Raw genomic sequence first — 17,404 nt, forward strand, 5'->3', positions numbered from 1 at the left:
AAAAAAAAAAAAGGAAAGAAATATGGACTCTACTGTCAGTTATAACAGTCACACTAATACTCTGTGACCATTACCAGAAACTCGGATTTTTCCAATGTTTATAAGGAGATATGGGTGACAGCCTTCCTCACAGGGTAAGCAAGAGACTATCTTAAGTTAATTCATGCAATGCACTCAGAATATCTGATAAGGACATCACTCAATTGCGATAGATAAAATAATAGTACTAATCAATGGAATGTGAAAGACAAAGTGGTTAGATACGATGATCTCTCAAAACTAAAGTTTAAATAGACTAATATTGGACTGAACAAGATGAATCCTCTTTTTTTCAGGGCTGGTAGAAATACAAGTAATTTTAATTATCCTACAAGATGCATCAGAAACTCCACCCGCCAGTATATGTTTCCATAAAACTTTTTACAACTGAATATTTCCTTAGAATATGTTTCTAAAAGTACAACCAACTAGAGTAAGTGCCTTGGATATTTTAAGCCCTAGAAATATATTGACACATTTGTGGAGGAAATTATTTATCCACATGGGATTTAACTATGATAAACTACTTAATTGTGTTAAGTCTTTGATCAATACACTTCCAAATATGTTAACTTTTGATAAACTACTTGATTTGTGTTAACTCTGGGTAACACACTTCCAAACATGTTAAATTTTGAATTGGAAAAATAATGTGTTTTTTAAATTCATATGTAAATAAAATGTTATGTTTTCTCATATTTCTCATCAAATTTCTTTCAATTTCTATAGCATAAATTACTTATTCTATATAAGTGTAGGAAGGAATATAGCAAATTGAATAATTCATAGCCACTCTAACATTATTTTGATATATTTTTGATATATTTTATGGAAGCATGCACAAAATTGAAAAATAAGGAAATATAAATGTGGTCACATCTATAAGTTCAATATTTTCATGTTGTTATAATTATATAAGCATGGAAAAAATATAAGATTTTTAATGGTAGGAAAAACATTGTCACAAGTGGTTTCATCCTACATAATTTTAACCAACATCCTCTCTTATTTTCTAAAACTACAAAGCAAAATATTTCTTAAGAATACTATTCTGCAAGTAAAAGACTCCCCTCCCTCAGGCAAGACTGGCCTCTGTCGTTAGAGAGGTAAGATGCATGTTTTTGCCTACATGATGATATGATTCAAGGCAAGAAGGCAACAATGATCGCCTTTACCCAACACTGACAGGGAACATGAGAAGTATCATTTTTATTCTTCAACCGCAACAAATCTACAAAACCTGTTAGGATAAATGGCTGAAGTTAATATCACTTATGTCACTGAATTCATTCTCAAAGGAATTACCAACCGGCCAGAGCTTCAGGCCCCGTGCTTTGGGGTGTTTTTAGTTATCTATCTAGTCACAGTGCTGGGCAATCTTGGGTTGATTACCTTAATCAAGATTGATACTCAACTCCACACACCTATGTACTATTTCCTCAGCCACCTGGCCTTTGTTGACCTTTGTTACTCCTCTGCTATAACACCGAAGATGATGGTGAATTTTGTTGTGGAACGCAACACCATTCTTTTCCATGCTTGTGCAACCCAACTGGGTTGTTTTCTCACCTTCATGATCACTGAGTGTTTCCTTCTAGCCTCCATGGCCTACGATCGCTATGTCGCCATCTGTAGTCCCCTGCATTATTCAACACTGATGTCAAGAAGAGTCTGCATTCAATTGGTGGCAGTTCCATATATATACAGCTTCCTGGTCGCCCTCTTCCACACCATTATCACTTTTCATCTGACTTACTGTGGCCCAAACATAATTAACCATTTCTATTGTGATGACCTCCCCCTCTTAGCTCTGTCCTGCTCAGACACACACATGAAGGAAATTCTGATTTTTGCCTTTGCTGGCTTTGATATGATCTGTTCCTCTTCCATTGTCCTCACCTCCTACATCTTTATTATTGCCGCCATCCTAAGGATCCGCTCTACTCAGGGGCGACACAAAGCCATTTCCACCTGTGGTTCCCATATGGTGACTGTCACTATTTTCTACGGCACACTGATCTTTATGTACCTACAGCCCAAATCAAATCACTCCTTGGACACAGACAAGATGGCTTCTGTATTTTACACAGTGGTGATCCCCATGTTAAACCCCCTAATCTACAGTCTAAGGAACAAAGAAGTGAAAGATGCCTCAAAGAAAGCCTTGGATAAATGTTGTGAAAACTTACAGATGTTAAAATTTTTTTAAAATAATAAAACTTTATTAAACAGAAGCAGGAAATAAATCAAAGTTTTTCTTGTCATTATTTCCCAATGAACTGAAAATGTAGCTATTACTTTAATAGACCCTGATGTTTTCTACAAGAGCCAGGCAGATCATGAAAAATCAGTATGAATTAAAGCATCCAAATTCAGGCAATCACAGTCTTGGCAGACCACTGAAATCATGTTCAAATACAAACAGAGACACACTCATATATGCAAACACTCACAGGTGTATTTAAAGCAAAGACAGTAGCATGTTTTTGTTAAGAGTTTGGGATGCTGAAACAAGACTGAGTTTGAGCACTATTTCCTTCATATTAGCTCTGAAACCTTGGAAAATTGAGCTAAATTTTGTGTGACTTTGTTTCCAAGTTTAGGAAATAATAGAATAATAGGACCTAACTCATTGCTCTTTTTGTAAAGGATTTTACAGGTTAATATTTATGAAATGCTTAGAAAAGTATCTAGTGATAATAAGTGTTTTGGAAGCCTTAGGTATATAAATGTTTGTTATATAAAGTTAGAAATGAATTTATTTGGCCTGGCACAGTGGCTCACACCTGTAGTACCAGCACTTCAGGAGTCAAGGGTGGGAGGATTGCTTGAGCCCAGGAGTTCAAGACCAACCTGGGCAACATAGTGAGAACCTGTCTCTCTCTCAGAAAAAAAAAAAAAAAACTATTAAAAAATAAATTCATTAAGGTCTCCAAGGCTAATTGGTCAGGTAGTCCTACTTACTACAATCAAATAAACATATGATATGTGTGAAGTTTCATCTCTAAGTTGAAGGTCACATAACTAGCAATATGAAAATTCTAAATGCAAATTTAGGTCTATCTGAATTTTTTGTTAACACTGTGGGTGTTAAGAATGAGGTTAATTGGATTTAAATGTGTCATAATCAGATTTTTAAAAATACAATTGGAAAAACATGTTTTATAAGAAATAACTTTTTAAAATAAACACCTTTATTATATTTGCATATTTGTTCAATTAGAAACTGCCCTATGTTATTATGTAATTTATTTGCGGCTGTTATTTATTCAATCACCCTTGTAGATGATGACATATGATTAAAAAGTAGTGATATGGTATATTTTTATTTTAACATTTCAGAAAAAGTAGTTTAAAATTATCCTATAGTTTTTCAATTTCACAAGAAGATTATGATACTTACAGCCTTTTTATAAAATACAATTTGAGGTTTGCAGTATACTGTGATTATTTCCTCTTCTGTACTTTCTTTGTAAATGACTCAGATATGCTACCATGAGGTGCTTTTAGAACCTTGTGAGTGGAATGAATTACCTGGCCTTTAAAACAGGTTTAACAGAGAAACTTGGTTTTTCTACTCTCCACGCTTTGTCTTTTGAGTGTATATTTATATGGATGGATATACACAATATTCTCACATATGAGAGCCATGACAAATAAAAGAGTAATAGACAGTCTCTCTTTTTACAGGTAGTGAGATTCGGATCTATAAATCCTGAAAACTCACTTGGAGGACAATGGTCTTCTGTGGTTTCACTGCACCTGCCTACTTCATAGAATTATTTACTGCAGCAATGTTTAAACATTAATTGAATTCTTCATGTCTTTACAGAGTTATAATTCTCTACTATTAACAATCACATAGAGACAAACCTAGGTTTTCTAAGGGAAATGAGCTAAGAAATTCAACTTTACTCAATAGACATACTTTTTTTCTGTTTATTCTCGAGCAGATACACGCAGTTCTGTGCCACCTGTAAGACTACCAACTGAAAATTGCTCCAGGTTGCTGGGTTCATCTCCTAAAACACCAGCCCTTCAGCCAAAACATTGAAATAAACGCTATTCAGTATCCAGGCATATTTAAAGTAATATTTGTATATGTCATCTTTCTGTTTGTGATCTCTATGATGTTTCTGTACCCGGGAATAGAACACAGAGGCTGACAAAAAATATAGGTCTTTAGCCATGTCTAAGATCAGTGGAGAATGTGCTTGATTCCAGAAAGATTTGGTCCCAGATTTGAGTTTTGATACTTCTAGTGTACAATATGTAAAGCTCAAAGTACTTAATAAAACAAGAAACATACTTATTCCACAAGCTGCAATATGAGCATGTATTAGAAACATGTGTGAAGACCTTGGCATGATGGCTGGCACCTAAAAGAGCCTTGGTAAGTATCAGCTTTATCATTATTGGTGAACAGCCCTTAATACATTTTATTGTAAACAAAATTTTTATGTAATTTATTTTTGTATCTACAACTGATTAGTGGTCCACCTTGAATAAATACTCGTCTCCATTCAATGTTACAAAAATTAGCTGAGGCAATCCATCTTATACTCTTCACCCAGAATTTGATACAAGAACAGCACTCAGTAGATGGTAGCTCACTCGTACTTTGAAAAATTAGGAGCTCAGTAAATTCATAATTTATTAATCTAGTCTTTGTTTAATTAAACAAAAGTGGTTTTATTTTTTAAAAATGCATATTTTAAGTAACAGGTATGAAGGAACCTAAAAAAAATATTTTAAAATATGTCTATCAATTAAATTTATTTTAAAATACCGCAATAAAAGAGCTCCTTAACTTTTATATTTTCTTTTTGTTGATTTTAAAGTAAAGAATGTCATATTGCCAGCTATCTCAAACTTTATTACCTTATTATCCAAGGCCAAATAAAAGAAATAATTGGTATAATAACAATGTCAATTGTATGTCAATACATTGAATTACAATGCCAATTCATATGTAAATAAAATTTTATGTTTCCTCATATTTCTCATCAAATGTCTTTTGATTTTTATAGCACAAATTACTTATTCTATATAAGTGTGGGAAGGAATATAGCAAACTGAATAGTTCATAGCAGCTCTAAAATTATTTTGATCTATTTTTGATATATTTTATGGAAGCATGCACAAAACCAAAAAATAAGGAAATATAAATGTGGTCACATCTATAAATTCAATATTTTCATGCTGTTGTAATTATATATGCATGGAAAATATGTAGATTTTTAATGGCAGCAAAAACGTTGAAATATTAGTGTCAGTGGTCACAAGCAGTTTCATACTACATAATTTTAACCAACATCCTCTCTTATTTTATAAAATTACAAAGCAAAATATTTCTTAAGAAGACTATTCTTAAGAAATACACACCATATGTGAAGTACCAGCTGTGCACTAGGAACTTTGCAAAACTCTTTATATTTATAATGTAATTTAATCTTCACAATCAGTCCAAGAGATAGAAACTACAAGCGCATTTTGAAGATGAGAAAACTAGGTACAAAATGGGAAATAATTTACCAATAACAACAGTTGATTTTCACAAAAGCTAAAATTGTTAGTCAAACTGTTTGAAGAGTCCAGTTACTAATCACATGCTTATATAGAGCAGGCAGCGAATTATAATGGTATGAAATGGCTCTAGTGATCTAAATGGATATGGAACTCATGGTAACTCTGCTAGTGCTATCCTTCCCAGTAGAATGCAGAGAATGTAGAGTGCCAAGGAAATTATCCAGTCTTAAAATCAAGAAAAGTATCCTTTCTATTAAACTTTGACATTCTTTTCAGATAATTGATGCAGCAAATTTGAAATGTAAGATAACAGATGTTGAACTATTTTAATATAATTCAAATATCATACATGATTTAAATAAAACAGCTATTTCCCAATACTGTTTATTTCATTATTGATGAAGTTGTGTTGTTCACAGAGGAGTAAGATTCTCTCTCTCCTTTTCTTTTACAATTCAATGACATAACATTTACCAATGCATTTTATGTGGAAACTACAGAGAACGACACAGTGGATGAAACATACCCTGAGTGATTCTGAGCAGCCAAACTACGGAATTTGGCTGTCATTTACCACCAATGTGACTCTAGATAAGACACAACTCAAGAGTCCTGGGTTTTGCCTCTGTCTAGGGATTTTTAGGTTATTTGACAGCCAAGCATAACTTTTCTATAATTCTCTTCAGTGCGATTTTTACCTCCTGATTTCTTAAGCTATAGATCAGTGGGTTTAACATAGGAATCACTACCACATTAAACACAGAAGCAACTTTATCCATATTCAGGGAATGGCTTGACTTGGGCTGCAGGTATGTAAAAATGATTGTTCCATAAAATATTGTGATGGAGGTCAGGTGGGAAACAGGTAGAAAATGCTTTCTGTCTCCCTTCAGCAGAATGTATCCACAGAATAGCAAAGAAAATGAAACCGTAAGAAATCAGCACAATCAGTAGAAAGCAGAGAGTACTGAACCCAGCAATTATTAACAACATCAGCTCTTTCACATGAGTGTCAGAACAGGCCAGAGCCACTAAAGGAACATCATCACAGTAGAAGTGGTTGATAACGTTCAAGTCACAGAAAGACAGTGGAATGTCGCCACTGTCTGTACAAGTCCCAGTGAATCCATACACGTATGTGTTAGCAATCATTTTAATACAGAGTGTTCTAGGCATGAGAATGACATAAAAAGTAAAGGGTTACAGATGGCAACATACCAATCGTATGCCATGATTGAGAGCAAATATAATTCACAAACTACAAATGTGATGAAGCAGCATAGCTGAATGGCATGTGCATAAAATGTTATACTTTTAATTTCATACAGAAAATTTACCAAGGTGTTTGGGGTGACAGATGAAGTAAAAGAAAAATCAACAAAAGCCAGATGGCTGAGGAAAAAATACATGGATGAAGCCGAGGACTGATTTGGATTAGCACAATCAATCCGAGATTACCCATGAAGCTAGCTAAGTATACTACAAGGAATATACCAAAGAGAGTAACTTGAAGCTCTGCATTATCTGTGAGCCCCAAGAGGACAAACTCATACACTGTTGAATAATTGCCTTTGGCCATTGAGTAGATATAAAAGTTTTCTTCCAGAAAACCCTTTAGAGCACACATTCTGAGTAATCTTGTTCCCGTTGGAAATAATCAAGCAGATGTTAGGAGATGGTTCTGACCTGCCCTGATCTTATGTTGAACACGTTGAAAGGAACGTCTTCAGGCTAGTTCTGCTTTCAGAATAAAATAATCTGTCCCAAGTAGAAATTCCAAAACATGCATCTTTGTGGAGATTTGTAAAGATAGAAAGACGATACGTTAAAGGTCTACATAACTCAATGATCTATGTCATGTCTTTCTTTTAATAAGAGAAAATCAAGATTGAGAGTTATTTGAACACAGATAACAAAATGCATTTTAAAATTACTGGGGCTGGATGTGGTGGCTAACACCTGTATCCCAACACTTTGAGAGGCCAAGGCAGGAGAATCACTTGATGCCAGGAGTTCAAGAACTACCTAGGCAATGTAATGAGACCTTGTCATTAAATATATTTTTAATTGGATCACTTTAAATAAAATTATACTAATTCTTTCTGAAATTTTTAATTCACAAGAAATAATAATTTAAAAAAAATATTGCACCGTAGGTATATGAAAGGTCTTAAAAATTATGGGTACAAATTATTTATAATACATTCAGAATAATTTTATTTTTTTTCTTTTATCAATAATCCTTAGTTCTTCTTCAATTGTTATGTACTATTTGTGAATTAAAGATAGAAAGAAAAATGCTTAAAAATGTGAATAGACTTGCTTTTAAAGATATTCATAACAGGATCATAAATGCATTAGGTGATTCAAAAAACACATTTGTCATATTTCTTAAAACATCCAAATGCAAAGCAGGAGAAGTAAACAATTCCATAACGAGTGTGTAAAAGTACAACCCGGTTCCTGGCTACTTAAAAGTGGCCGGGATTTAGTGATCTTCATTTGAACAGAAGTGATATAAATTTAATTTTTTGTTATTATTCTAGCTTAGATTATCTTTACATCTAGCCTATATAATGGCCCTATGACTATCATCTTTATTTTCACATATGGAAACTGAAGCTGAGAACTTAAGCCCTCTTCATGCTTCATGACTGGCATAGGGTGAAGCAGAATAACTCATTAGCTAGTCTGTGACTCCCTAATCTCAATCCATAGTTGATGTAAATTATCAGAAAGGCAAGAATTTCTGCATCAACCAGAGATCAAGACAACTTTGAAAAGGCAATCAATGAATTCGTCTATGCCAAGTGCTTCACGTAGTGACTATCTCATACTGTTTGCTAAGTAAATCAATTTTAGCTCTTGATAGTATTAATATTATTTAGATTGAGAATTACTCTGCAGAAGTCTGTAATCTCTTCATATTGATGATTGTAAGAGCTTAATCTTTTTTGGAATATTTTGAAGAGTTCTTCCATTGCCTGCCTAAATTGTAATCTCTAATCCTTACCTCTTCTGGCTCTTAGACTTTTTATTTCTTACATTGCTGTGCTGAATTGAAACCTGTGTGCCTTTTGCTCTCATATTACCAGACTCTCCAACATCTTCAATCATTTGATTTTTCATTTCTTAAAACAGAACTTGGCTGCTCCTTGAAAATCTGCTTTTCCTCAAGCCATTTCTATGCTCAATTTAAAATTCTCCACACTTGTCAAATATGGCAGGTGGGATAAGGCATTGCCGATGCTTGGAAAATTGCTGTATATTGATAATTACATCCTGCATTTGTGTCAACTCCCTTGATGCTCTGAAGCTTACACACTTATATGCTTTGTCACTGTATTAGTCCATTCTCGCACTGTTGTAAAGATACTACTCATGACTGGGTAATTTACAATGATGGTGGAAGAGAAAGCAGGCACTTTCTTTACAAGGCAGGAGGAGAGAATGTACATGTGAATGAGGAACTGTCAAACACTTATGAAACCATAAGATCTTGTAAGAACTGACTCACTATCATGAGAACAGCATGGGGGAACCACATCCATGGTCCAATAACCTCCCACTAGGTCCCTCCCTTGACATGTGAGGATTATGTGTATTACAATATGAGATGAAATTTGGGTGGGGACACAGACTCAAACCATATAATCCTGCCCCTGACCCCTCCCAAATCTCATGTATTTTCACATTCCAAAACCAATCATGACTTCCCAGTTGTCTCCCAAAGTCTTAACTCATTTTGGCATTAGCTTAATATTCTACTATAGTCCAAGTATCATCTGAGACAAAGAAAGTCCCTTCTGCCTATGAGCCTGGAAAATCAAAAACAAGTTACTTTCTTTCAAGATACAATAAGGGTGCAGACATTGGGTAAATACAATCTTTCCAAATGGGAAAAGTTGACAAAATCCAGCAGGCAGTCATTAAATCTTAAGGCTCCAAATTAATATCCTTTAGCTCCATGTTTTACGTCCATGTCAAGCTGATGCAAGAGGTGGGCTCCCATGGTCTTGGGCAGCTCCACCCCTGTGGCCTTGCAGGGTACAGCCCCCTCCCAGATGCTTTCATGAGCTGTCATTGAGTGTCTGAAGCTTTTCCAGGTGCATGGTGCAAGCTGTCAGTGGATCTGCCATTCTGGTGTCTGGAGGATGATGGCCCTCTTGGCTCCACTAGGCAGTGCTCCAGTGGGGACTCTGTGTGGGAGCTCCATCCCACACTTTCCTTTCACACTGCCCTAGCAGAGGTTCTCCATGAGGGCTCCATTCCCCACAGCAACTTTTGCTTGAACAGCCAGGCATTTCCATGCATCCTCCGAAATCTAATTGGAGGTTTCCAAACCTGAATCCTTGACTTCTGCTCACCCATAGGCCCAACACCATATGAAAGCTGCCAAGGCTTGGGGCTTGAAGCTTCTGAAGCAATAGCCTAATTTGTATGTTGGCCCCTTTTAGCCATGGCTGGGACATAGGGTGCTGAGTCTCAAGGTTGCACAGAGCAGCAGTGGGGCCCTGGGTCTGGCCCACAAAACCATTTTTCTCTCTTAGGTCTGAGTCTGTGATGGGAGGAATTTCTATGAAGGTCTCTGACATGCCCTGGAGACATTTCTCCTGTTGTCTTGATGATTAAACATTAGGCTCCTCATTATTTATGCAAATTTCTGCAGCCAGTTTGAATTCCTGCCTAGAAAATGGGTTTTTCTTTTCTACCACATCAAAAGGCTGCAATTTTCTAAGCTTGTGTGCTCTGCTTCCCTTTGAACAAAAGTTCCAATTTGAAACCGTATCTTTGTGAATGCATAAAACAGAATGGTTTCATAATAATCCAGGTCTTGTCTTGAATGCTTTGCTGCTTAGAAATTTCTTCTGCCAGATACCCTAAGTCACCTCTCAAGTTTGAAGTTCCACAGATCTCCAGGGCGGGGAAAAAAAAATGCCACCAGTCTCTATACTAAAGCATAGCATGAGTGACCTTTACTCGAGTTCCCAATAAATTCCTCATCTCCATCGGAGACCAATTCAGCCTGGACTTCATTGTTCACATAACTATCAGCATTTTTGTCAAAAACATTCAACATGTGGAAGCTCCAAACTTTTCCATATCTTTCTTCCTTCTTCTGAGCTCTCCAAACTGTTCCAACCTCTGGCCATTACCCAGTTCCAATGTCGCTTCCACATTCTGCAAGTATCTTTACAGCAGTAACCCACTCCTGGCATCAATTTACTGTATTAGTCTGTTCTTACTGCTATAAAGATACTACTGGACACTGGGTAATTTATAAACAAAGGTGGTTTAATTGATTCACAGTTTTGCATGACTGGGGAGGCCTCAGGAAACTTGCAATCATGGCAGAAGTGGCAGGAGAGCATGTGTATGTAAAGGAGAAACTGTCAAACACTTATGAAACCACCAGATCTCATGAAAACTCACTCACTATCATGAGAACCACATTGGAGAAACCATCATGGATTGAATCATGGGTTGAACCATGGTTCAACCCATGATTCAATACCTCGCACTAGGTTCCTCCCTTGACACAAGGGAATTATGAGGATTACAGTTCAAGATGAGATTTCGGTGGGGACACAGAGCCAAACCTTAACAGTCACTTGTGTATTTCCAGGTCACTCCTTGTTATTTATTGAGAATGTTGACACCAAGAACACTCTGTTCTTTCACAAAGTTGTCATTAGTTCCCACGAACATTACACTTTCAATATATGGCTTTTCTGATTATTGATTATTTTTATCACAGACCCCAGCACCATTCCACTTCAGCTTTCCACTCCCATGATTCCATGTTTAAAATTATTTGTCTACAAGTTTATCAAACGCTAAATATCAAAAATTGAAACATTTTCTTATGATCACAAGCTTCTGCCCTTCCTTTTTGTAGTCATAACTGAGGTTATGACTACAAGTCTTCACTTATTCACACATATCACTATTCCTTAATCATCTTAAAATTAAATTTGTCACTTTATTTTTTCAATTCTTCCCCTATACAAGCTTAGTCTCCATGATGTATTGCTTCAACTACCCTTCCCAACATCCAACATTTCCTTGCTCTGTTTTTTTAGATATACCCAAATCTGGGTATTTTGTAATGTTCTCTTCGCAATGAAATCTGAACTATCAAGAACAGCAGTTAAGAAAAAGTGAACTATTACAAACTCATATTCAAAATCAGCTACTTATTCACTTGACTGACTTTTCCTTAATCAAGGTCTTTCTCCCAATCTGCATGTTGCTATTTCAACCCTTTTAATTCTATCCATACTACTCTTACTACACATGCTAAACAGTACTCCTACTACCATATATGCTAAACAGATGCTAAACTTTTTGATACTTAAAATGGGAATTAAAATAATAAAATAGAAATTTCTCTACTTCTTGTCACCAGTTGTGTGAAACTACCTGCTTCCACATCTATTCTTGTTACATTTTTTGGTGGGGGTGGGGGACTGAAGAAGTCTCCTATTTCTCATACCTAAACTTATACTTTGGTTCCATTCTCTTTGGCCTTTCACATCTCCTTCCTTTGCTAATCTATTAAATCTCTCACATCAATCTACTACTCCTCTACCTTTATTCCTTTATTCTTCTCTTTATTCTTTTAGTACCAGAATATCAAAAATTGAAACATTTTCTTATGATCACAAACTTCTGCCCTTCCCTTTTGTAGTCATAACCTTGGTTATGCATCCTTCACGTTTGTACATCAGTCTCTTGTATTTATTTTTTCTTAGCATTGCAATGCAATTGCTGTCTCCAAGTTCAGCAACATTCTCTTTTCTCACAAATCCAATGAAGATTTAAAAATCTGACTTCTCTGTAGCATCAGATATCATTAGCATCACCTTTCATCATGAAAACCTTTATTTTGTTGCTTTCCAAGCCATCAGAGTCTCTGGGTTTTCCCATCTTTCTGTCTACTTTTTACTTCCCTTGATGGCTGTACTTCTTTATGATTTAAATAACCCTATTACTTTACAGTTATTTCCTAAGCCAAATCATGTCTTTTTTGCATATTCTTGTTGGAAGCTATCATCTGATGCTATGGGGATCATTGTTATTCATGTGCTGGTGATGCAAATGTCTAGATCTCCAGGTCACATTTCTCCTTTGAACTCCTTGTACACATATCTACTTGGTTTTCTTGCAAATTCTATCATATATTCCAGATGTACCTAAATTTAACATGTTTAAAGAGGAGACATCAGTTCAAAAGCCACCCGACCCCACTCACATGCCTTGCAGCATATATTTTATAACTCACTAAATGGTGCCATCTGCCATGCAGTTAAAAAAAAATCGTATGTCCCTCTAACGTCCACTAACGACCCATAAGTGAATGCTACTAATGATTTAACCTAGATTTTGAAGTCTACTTCTAATATCCTCTATATTTTCCTTATTACAGCCTCAAACAACAGCTCTGGATTGTTACCCTCTAACTGTTATCTTCCCAGCAGTTTTGCCACCCTCTATCAATATGGCACCTTGGGGGTACTTTCTAACATGCAAATCTTAGCTTGCTGTTTCCCATTAGCTTCGGACTAGAGCTCAAACTTAACCTGATTTATTAAATCTTTCCTAAATAAGCCCTTCTTTGTAAATTAGTCTCCTTTCTTGCAATTTCTGTTATGCAATCCCCGTGCACCAACCATGTTGCATACCATCCGTTTCTCAGATGTGACCATGAGTTTTTAACATAGTTTGGCCAGAATACTCCTTCCTTTATATCTTTGTTTCCTCTGGCTGGCTACTATCTTTCCACTTACCGTATCTGAGGTGAAATTTTACTTCATTCTAGAGATGTTTTATTATTTCCCAATTATTACCTCCAACAAGCTAGTCACCTCTGTTTGTAAGCTACTTTAAATTTTTTAATTCTTGATAAATAAAGATCTGTATTTTCCCCAATACTTCGCAGGACTCAGCAATTAGTAGACACTTTAAATAACAGTAGAATAAACGAACAAATGAATACAAAGTTTGTTACCTGAAACCCCATTTTTCTACCTCAATTACCTTGATTTCTTTCCCACTACATCTTGCTTTTGAGTAATGCACAACAACCAAAAAGAGTTCAATGTATCTTTAGGCAAATTCTGTGAATGTCAACAATACTTAACATTATGTAAGTGTTGTGAATATACTGTGTCTAATCTGTTGGTCTCTCTAGAATATTCTCATTGAATTACATCATTTTTAGCAATTCTGAACGAAAAACACAACGATGTTTCACAAACATGAGCAATTATGCTATGGTTGATCTTCGGGGACCCAATTTGTTTAAAAGGCAAAAAATAACCACTTAAAGGGCAGGTTACTATCCGGAACCAAAGTATAATAAAGTCTTAATAATGAATAGCAAAGGTTAAACATATGGGAAACAACTCAAAATGTTTTGATTTACTTTTTATATTTTTAGATTTCATGAAATTTATAAATTTTAGTAAGTAGTCCTGGTATACACTCAATCAAAGTTAGTTAACTTGCAGTTGAGCTTTACAAGGCTACAAAGTAATGATCTGGATTGTACCAAAGATCCACCCTTATATCTGAAACTCAATAACCTGTTGAGCAGTAAGCAAGTAATAATCCATAAATTCCTTATTGTCCTGGAGGCATATTTAGTTCAATCTCTGAAAATTATTGTCTGAACGTTGTGTTCAAATTGTTCAAAACTTTAAAACTTCACTGTATTTCCTAAAGTCTTTTGAAAAGCATTTAAAATCATGAAAATAACAAAGAAATTAACATTTCATCTCTTCAAGCCTGTAACGCACTCTGTTCATCTGCGTTCCACACACCCATATAGATGTAGAATGATAAATTGAAAGCCATATACATAAAAAACATCATAGGAAATCACTTATTTTTACCAAAGAAAAAAAAAGGAAGAAAAAGTTTTATTGAATGTGATTTTTTTCCTTAGAATCATCGTTCTGATTTTTCATAATACCACTCTGACAGAATTGAAAGCAACTACAAAAATATTAAATAAAAATTTTATGGAAGTCACCATATTTTTCTGGATTTTTATGTCTAACAAATCTGTGATGATTATACTACTCATTTTCCTTGGAGACTTGAAAGAAACTCAAGGAAGCTTGAAAGGCAACTACATATACATGGGTAAGAGCCTCTGAGAATCTGTTCTTCAATTATTTTAGAAAGTTTTTAAAATTGTTTTACTGCTGTCAAAATCACAATATTTAATTTCAGGAATTCTTCTTTAAGTTAATTTAACCAAAAATACAATTAATTATGTCATCATCATTAGCTCAGTCATCTATTGCTAAACAAAAATTTACTCCAGACCTAATGATTTGTTACGTCTTCAAATTCCATTGTGCTAACTAGACTGTTCTCCATACGTCTGCCTTGGGTTTTCAACAGGGCAGTTGGGTTCTAACATTAAACCTTCCCATGAAGAAAATACAGACACTTCCAAAACCCTTAGGTCTATCCTTAGAAGTTGCACAATATACTTTTGCGGTTTCTATTATATAAAGCAAGTTACAAGGCCAGAGCTCACAGGGAAGTGGAGTATGCCAGTGTGTTCGTTGTGCACAATTTAGCAATAATCTACAACAACCATGATCCTCAATCTGCCTCAAGGCACTTAAAAAAAAAAAAGGTAAGACCATGGATCATTCGTTAATATCCAAGAGTAAAAATGAATTTTGAATTCAGAACCATTTAGCTCCTAATCCTGATTTTGCTTCATGTAAGATGCCTGTTTGCAAGAAAGACATTCATTTCCTTTATGATTCATTTGGCAAACTTGGGATAATTCCCACCACACAGGCTTACTATAAGGACAACTTGGTTAATGCGAATCAATAAAGTTTAACAGCTTTATAATCACTATATTTAGTGGTATAAGCCAACTTATTTCCTTATAACCAGAATTTATTAAATTTTATTTTTATCTGGTAATTATGATTTATCCAAAGTAGAAGTATTAGAATGATTTTTTTTTCCAAATTTGACATGAGATGTTTTATTCTGTATATTAAATAATTTTCTTGGCCTTGGTTTCTCTGAAAAAAAATGTTACTGTATAGCAGACTTCCTTAAAGATACACTAACCCTTCTGTTTCAAAATTTCGCAAATGGAGGTTTTAATCACCTTGATGTTTATTTCACAAAACACCATGATGTTTTACCATTTTGATAGAATCTCGCTAATTGTAATATTGAACTCCGAATGGCAAGACCTCTAACCACCTTAGTAATACATATAAATCAAATGGTAGGAGAAAAAAGCCACATTCAGAGTCCAGTGGTCTCCTGCGTGCATCTGCATCCAGTTAAGGGGTGTTAAAGCAAACTAAATATGGCCTGAGAAGGTTAAACTATAACCCAGTTTAATAGCCAAGACAAAACTGAAAAAGTAACTTAATAATATTCACCCATAACAATACCTGAGTGTTGACCAATCCCAATGTGTCCAGAATTGGTGGATTCTTCGTCTCACTGACTTCAAGAATGAAGCTGTGGACCCTCGCAGTGAGTGTCTTAAAGATGGTGTGTCCGCAGTTTGTTCTTTCTGATGTTTGGACTTGTTCAGAGTTTCTTCCTTCCCATGGGTTTGCGGTCTGGCTGCCTTCAGGAGTGAAGCTGCGGACCTTCGCCGTGAGTGTTACAATTCTTAAGGTAGCCTGTCTGGAGTTGTCCGTTCTTCCTGGTGGGTTCGTGGTCTCACGGGCCTCAGGCATAAAGCTCCAGACTTTTGCGATAAGTGTTACAGCTCATTAACGCAGTACAGACCCAAACAGCGAGCAGCAGCAAGATTTATTGCAAAGAGCAAAAAAACAAAGCTTCACAAAGCTTCCACAGCAGGGAAGGAGACCCCAGAGCCTTGCCACTGCTAGCTTGGGCAGCCTGCTTTTATTCCCTTATCTGACCCTACCCACATCCTGGTGAGTGGCCCATTTTACAGAGAGCTGATTGGTGCATTTTACAGAGAGCTGATTGGTCCGTTTTGACAGAGAGCTAATTGGTGCATTTTACAGAGAGCTGATTGGTCCGTTTTGACAGAGTGCTGATTGGTGCATTTACAATCCTTGAGCTAGACATAAAAGTTCTCCAAGTCCCCACCAGATTAGCTAGATAGGGAGTGCTGATTGGTGCATCCACAAATCCTGAGCTAGACACAGAGTGCTGATTGGTGCATATACAATCCTCCAGCTAGACATAAAAGTTCTCCAAGTCCCTGTTGCATTCAGGAACCCAGTTCTTCCTCTGCAGGCAGAGCTGCTCCCCAGTCCCATGACTCATGCCTGCACTCCTCAGTCTTTGGGCGGTCGATGGGATCAGGCCCGGCAGAGCAGGGGGTGGCACCCATCAGGGAGGCTCCATCCATGCCGGAGTCCACGGGGCTGGGCGGGGCGGCGGGAGGTGGGGGGGGGCGGCGGGGCGGCGGGAGGTGGGGGCGGCGGGAGGTGGGGGCGGCGGGAGGTGGGGGCGGCGGGAGGTGGGGGCGGCGGGAGGTGGGGGCGGCGGGAGGTGGGGGCGGCGGGGCGGCGGCGGCTTGGGCGTGGCGGGCTGCAGGTTCCAAGCCCTGCCCTGCGGGGAGGCGCCTGAGGCACCGTGAGAATTCGAGCGTGGTGCGGGCAGGCCAGCAGTGCTGGGGTACTCGGTACACCCTCCGCAGCTGCTGGCCCAGGTGTTAAGCCCCTCACTACCGAGGGACGGGCAGCGCCAGCCGGCCGGCCGCTCACAGTGCGGGGCCCTCCAAGCCCCTGCCCATCCGGAACTCGTGTGTGCGGCAGGCAGCCCCGGTTCCCGCCCACGCCTCTCCCTCCACACCTCC

At 37.0% G+C, this 17,404-nt stretch overlaps 3 protein-coding genes across 3 annotated transcripts in view; 1 reads left to right on the top strand and 2 right to left on the bottom strand.

Annotated features, from left to right (window-relative positions):
• Nucleotides 1-16,972, bottom strand: part of LOC695929 (olfactory receptor 9G19) — a 135,889-nt gene extending 118,917 nt beyond the window's left edge. The window contains exon 1 of the mRNA XM_028833415.2: nucleotides 16,014-16,972. The gene's annotated coding sequence lies outside the window, so the exon portion shown is untranslated. The remainder of the gene's footprint in view (nucleotides 1-16,013) is intronic.
• Nucleotides 1,292-2,261, top strand: OR8U3 (olfactory receptor family 8 subfamily U member 3). The gene has a single exon (XM_015114451.3). The coding sequence runs from the start codon at nucleotides 1,292-1,294 to the stop codon at nucleotides 2,246-2,248; it is 957 nt and encodes a 318-aa protein (XP_014969937.2). The 3' UTR covers nucleotides 2,249-2,261.
• On the bottom strand, nucleotides 6,213-7,195 carry LOC114672257 (olfactory receptor 5AL1-like). Its single transcript, XM_077964744.1, is given in 4 exon segments — nucleotides 6,213-6,432; nucleotides 6,434-6,756; nucleotides 6,759-6,979; nucleotides 6,982-7,195. Coding segments are annotated over 4 exon segments (978 nt in total).
• Nucleotides 16,973-17,404: the final 432 nt, after the last annotated feature.

Source organism: Macaca mulatta, chromosome 14, assembly GCF_049350105.2.
Source record: "Macaca mulatta isolate MMU2019108-1 chromosome 14, T2T-MMU8v2.0, whole genome shotgun sequence".
Lineage (NCBI taxonomy): Eukaryota > Metazoa > Chordata > Mammalia > Primates > Cercopithecidae > Macaca > Macaca mulatta.

What these genes read in the sequence shown, in the direction of transcription:
- OR8U3 (XM_015114451.3), top strand. Translation starts at nt 1,292, where the DNA reads ATGGCTGAAGTTAATATCACTTATGTCACTGAATTCATTCTCAAAGGA.